The following is a 5,849-nucleotide window of genomic DNA, read 5'->3' as shown; positions in this document are numbered from 1 at the left end:
ATAATAATAAATTTTAATTTTATATTATTGATATGTGTTTAATCATATATATACAATAAATTAATCGTCGATGTTATCAATTTCAAATGTTAACATTAAATATATTCAAACGTCATTTTATAAACGCGAGGCCTTCTAGGAACTGCGTAAAACTTTTCAGTAAATATGGTTTCTCATTTGTCAAGTGACAGTCCTTGACTAAGCGGCGGACATGTAAGACCTATGTCATAGCCAGAGCCGACATTTATTCGCTTTTGAAAACATACTAAATAGTTTGTATCCATTTGACAAACCGTACCCATACACCTCCAATACACAACTACACCCCCTCATCAAGTTTAACCCCTTCAATTTTATCTGTCAACATTGTGACCGGTCTTCTCGTCCGTCCGTCCACGTGTGTCAACAACAAAAATATATATATTTTAACATAGAGAAAATTGTCGACCGTATGAATTCGTTTCATTGAAAACACAAATCTTACCTTAACCGTAACCAATCATTTAATCCATAGTCATTATTTATAACAATAATCGCATTTACTTATCACAAAATTGATAAGTTTTAAATATACGAGCCAAGGAAAATTCAAATTTCAAGTTTCTAACCTCTCACAAGAATAACATATTAATCGTATTCTCGATGAAGTAAGTTTATAGATAATTTATATTAATTTTTATATTTCGAGAACAAAGTTAAAATACGCGTAATCGATACAATTTTATAATATTATATTATATCATACTTTTTTAAAACTTATGTATAGAATCATTAAGATCAAAGTCAACATTTAATAAAATAAATCACCGTTGAATTATCTAATCGAGGACTCTTTCCGATTTATTGATACTAATTAAAAATATTTGATATGGACGTGGAGATGAGCGATAGCAATGACACCAATGAGGAATCTAATGCGACTACTACTCAACGATTGATTGCCGAAAGTGGTGGTAGATGTATGAGTACTCAAGCGATGCAATCTCTATACGATTTTCGTCAAAACAATTTATTATGCGATGCGGTATTGAGATTAGAGGATGGCGGAATATTTCCGATACATCGTGCGATATTGTCAGCGTGCAGTACGTACTTCAGGTCAGAACTGGACAATGGTAGTTGTCATTTAAATTCGTCCCAAAAACTATACATATATAATACGAAGATTAGGATTAGCGAATTTATAATTAATATTATTGCAGAGCATTATTTACAACTACATTACATTCGCGTGAAAAAACCGATGTCCTGTTGCCAGGAGTTACTAGCGAGATGATGAATTTATTATTGGAATACGCGTATTTGCGTTCACTCGACGTTAATCGCGATAACGTTTGTCAATTATTGGTAACAGCCGATTATCTTAGTATACTAGGTGTATTAGAACTTTGTTGCGAATATTTACGACAAAATTTACAACCGGAAAATTGTATCGGCATCGTCAGATTCGCTAGGGAACATTTTTGCAAGGGATTGGAAAATGATGCTTATCGTTACGTGATGAGACATTTCGTTCAGGTAATTATATATGATCGTTGTGAAAAATATTGATATGTTTTCTAAACATTTATCTTCGACTTAGGTAGCTCAGAAAAGCAATGAGATACTTGATTTGCCGATAAACGAATTATCGAAATTGATCGGTGCCGATGAACTCAATGTCAAAAGCGAGGAAACAGTTTGGGAATTAGTTCTTAAATGGATCAATCATGATCCAGATGGTAGAAAGGGTCACATAGTCGAATTGATGCAAAATATACGTTTGGGCCTTCTAAATACACAATTCTTTTTGGAAAACGTTAAGGATCATATTTACGTTGTCGGAAACGAAGCTTGTCGACCAATTATCATAGAAACGCTCAAATTTTTATACGATTTGGAAATGATCACGCAAAAGGACGGTGAAATACCGACACCGGAAATAGCACGTCCTAGAGTACCTCATGAAATTTTATTCGCGATAGGGGGATGGAGTGGGGGTAATGCAACGAATTTTATCGAAACTTATGACACCAGAGCTGATCGTTGGGTCAAGGTATTCGTTTTCTTGGTTTTTTTTCTTTTCTTTTCTTTTCTTTTTGTTCTATTAATATGTAAGTAAATTAAATAACTTATTATTATTATTATTATTATTGCAATAATTACATATATATAGTTTTTCTTTTGATATTATAATCTAATTATTGTATATATATATAATAAATAATTAAATTATTATATTACAAAATATATCCCAAGGTCGAGGAGGTTGATCCAAGCGGTCCACGAGCTTATCACGGAACTGCAGTTGTCGGTTTCAATATCTACGTGATAGGTGGTTTCAATGGTTTCGATTATTTCAATAGTTGTCGTTGTTTCAATGCAGTGACCAAAGTTTGGCGAGAAGTTGCGCCGATGAATGCCAGAAGGTCGACTATATTTCAGGGGGAGCTAGTCACGTTTCATCAATCATCATTTGATAAATTCGTCTGCTTTTGATCTTTCTTTCTTTTTCCTCCTACTCCTCTCTCTCTCTCTCTCTCTCTCTCTATCTCTTTCATTCTTTTTGTTTTCCTTTTAAAGATTTGTGATTCGAGTCGAGTGACTAGCCCCCCGCATTTGAATTGAATACCTCAGCGATAATAGCTCCTGTCAAATTCATTTAATTCCCCGATCCGCAGATGTTATGTCAGCGTTGCTGTATTAAATGATTTGGTTTATGCTATGGGAGGATTCGATGGTTACCATAGACAAAATACCGCTGAACGATATAATTATCGTACCAATCAATGGTCTTTAATTGCACCAATGAACGTTCAAAGATCCGACGCCAGTGCAACTACATTGAACGGTATTATTATAAGCTATACATTTATAATAAACAATTATTTATAATAATTGCTAATGAATGTTTTGTTATCGACTTGATATAGATAAAATTTATATAACCGGTGGTTTCAATGGAAGCGATTGCATCAATTCGGCTGAAGTTTATGATCCAGAAACTAATCAATGGACGATGATCGCTCCAATGAGATCTCGTAGAAGTGGAGTATCCTGTATAGCTTATCATGGCTATATTTATGTTATTGGTATATCCAATTTATAATTCATTGTTAATTTAAACACACAGATCACTATTAAATAATATATTAATATTTGTCACTCCTATATTTATAGGAGGTTTCAATGGGATATCGAGAATGTTTAGTGGTGAAAGATATAATCCCGTTACCAACGTATGGAGTCCTATACCAGATATGTACAATCCTCGTAGTAATTTTGCTATCGAAGTTATCGATGACATGATCTTTGCAATTGGTGGATACAATGGTGTAACTACCATTTATCAAGTTGAATGTTACGACGAAAAAACCAACGAGTGGTAATACGATCATATATATTTTAACGTTTATTTTAATAATATTTATATTTTTTTTTTTTTTTCGTATTTTTATTAACGTAATTTATTATATTTCAGGTATGAAGCAACCGATATGAACATTTATCGATCAGCTTTGTCCGTATGCGTTATTATGGGATTACCAAACGTTTACGATTACATTCACAAACATCGTGAAAGATTGATGGAAGAAAAAAGACAGAAATTATTGGCTTTAGAAGTTCATCGTACTCAACATCAACAGCAACACGAACACATGCATCCGCAGCATCAACAAATGATACAAAATATACCATCGCCGCCACCGATGCCACAAAACAACGATGAAAATAATAACAGTCAATCGAACGAATGAGGAAAAGCTTCAAATATTTTTATTAACAATGATAAATTAATACGATCAGCTGGAACGATTAGATTCGATTAGATAAAACAAATTCGAATGATTGATTCCCTTTTTCGGAGGATGAAAATTTGTTTGTCATAAACTTTCGTCAAGTATCGAGAATTTTAAATGGAACGGAATATTTGATATATATTTTTTTCGAAATACTTCTTATATATTTTACCATTTGATAAATCTAATAGTCCTTTTAGTCCACTTTTTTTATTTTTATAAAAATTTATATATTTCTATTTTAATGGACATTTACAATATTTTTTATATGAAACGATTTACAATGGAAATTCTTTGAATTTTTATATAGTAGTTTTTTTTTTCCTAAATAATTAATTATCTATCTTACGCGAGTAGTAAACACACAATTATGAAAAAAGAGATAAAGAAGTACGAAGGATGAGAGAGATAAAATCGGAGGGTCCATTTTCAACGTGCAAGCCAAATTTTCGTGGTAACGTGAAAAAAAATAAAATAAAAAAAAAATAAAAAGAAAAAAAGAAATAAACAAAAAGTTAATGTATGCACAAAGATGAACTATAAATTTAAAAAATATATATATAAAAAAAAGAGAGAAATGCGAACGATCAACCGTAACGAGAAAAAGCATTTAAGCACGTGTAATTAAACAATGTATTATATACATTTATCATAAAAAATAACCCCTTTTATATCAATTATTTATTTTTCCATACAAATTATAAACATGTTTTTCAAATACTGTACATATACTGAGTTCTATTATATTTTTAAACCTCTAATTTAATGATATATCATTTCATTTATTTCCTTTACTCGTTAAACCAACTACTTTGATCCTCATTTCGTTTCATTTATGATAATATAATATACAGGTAGATTTTGTTTTTTTTAACCGATATTCTTTATCATTTTTTCATAATCAAGCTCTAATTCTTTGATATGGCAGTTCCAGGATATGAATTACAAATGATGTCTCAATTTATGTGATATTACATTAAAATTTTAACGTTTCAATTTTCGAATTATAAAAAAATCAACAATTTCAGTGATTTCAAATTTGTATATATAAGAACATAGTCAATATTTTCTTAGAGACGATTATGATAACACGCAAAATGAATAATACTAAGAAAGAAAAATTATATATATATATATATATATAAAATTCGTAATACAATTAGAAATTGATCGAAAAACAATTCCCATCAAACGTTCCGTTATCGCGTAAAAAAGAAAAACAATATAAAAAGGAATATTCTCTCAGATATGTTAAAATATTTTAGTACGTAATAAAATATCTCAATGAGAAAATATTGACCCAGGAATTTAGATATTGAATCTGAATTTATATATATATATATATATTTATATATAAATTTGTGTGTATATAAGATGGAACTGTATTCATAATTTATTACAAACAAGTCACATGATTTTCTTTATCAACTCTCGCAGGAGTACGTGTTACAATACATAAACGTAATCGCTGGAACCCGAACAATTTTTTTGATGGTCTTTACGTAAATATGTACAAAGATATTCAACAAGATTGTGTGTGCCATTGAACGTATCATGTATTGTGTGTGTACAGTGCGAGTTTTTTTATTCATCATTCCGCTTAATCTACTTCTGCATTTGTATCTTTGTCGTTTCTCGATTTCTTTATTTTAATTTTTTTAATTTTCTTTTTTTTTTATTTTCTTTCGATATCATCAATATAGAGTGAGAGAGTACTATTTTCTATCTTCACAGAAGACATAGATAAATATATATTTTCATAATCTTTTCTTATAAATGTAATTCGCTTACTTTAAAATCATTATTCATTAATGTTAATAATATTAGTGTGTGTGTCGGTGCTTTTTCATTATTTTTTAGTTTTATTTTAATTCTGTTTATTTTTTTTATTTTTTTTTTTTTTTTTTTTTTTTTCTTTTTTTTTTAATATTTACTATACTTTTACATACATTTCTTGCTTTGTCTTTTCAAACGTTCTGATGATTAAATGTTTTTCTCCGGTTTGGTTTTTCTTTTTTCTCCTTTCCCTTTTTTTTTTTTTTTTTCCATACTAATGAGAAACTTATACGA

General features: G+C 29.8%; 1 protein-coding gene across 1 annotated transcript; it reads left to right on the top strand.

Moving 5' to 3' along the window:
• Nucleotides 1-822: 822 nt before the first annotated feature.
• Nucleotides 823-4,295, top strand: LOC106793918 (kelch-like protein 10). Its single transcript, XM_014761209.1, has 8 exons — nucleotides 823-1,098; nucleotides 1,203-1,518; nucleotides 1,583-2,035; nucleotides 2,239-2,408; nucleotides 2,661-2,830; nucleotides 2,913-3,071; nucleotides 3,160-3,364; nucleotides 3,461-4,295. Exons 1-8 carry the CDS (start codon nucleotides 869-871, stop codon nucleotides 3,735-3,737), a joined length of 1,980 nt encoding a protein of 659 aa, XP_014616695.1. The 5' UTR covers nucleotides 823-868; the 3' UTR covers nucleotides 3,738-4,295.
• Nucleotides 4,296-5,849: the final 1,554 nt, after the last annotated feature.

Source organism: Polistes canadensis, unplaced genomic scaffold (assembly GCF_001313835.1).
Source record: "Polistes canadensis isolate GaletaPanama2010 unplaced genomic scaffold, ASM131383v1 scaffold_20, whole genome shotgun sequence".
NCBI classification, from domain to species: domain Eukaryota; kingdom Metazoa; phylum Arthropoda; class Insecta; order Hymenoptera; family Vespidae; genus Polistes; species Polistes canadensis.
The sequence above is the reverse complement of the archived record's forward strand: the minus strand, read 5'-3'. Positions and strand labels throughout refer to the sequence as shown.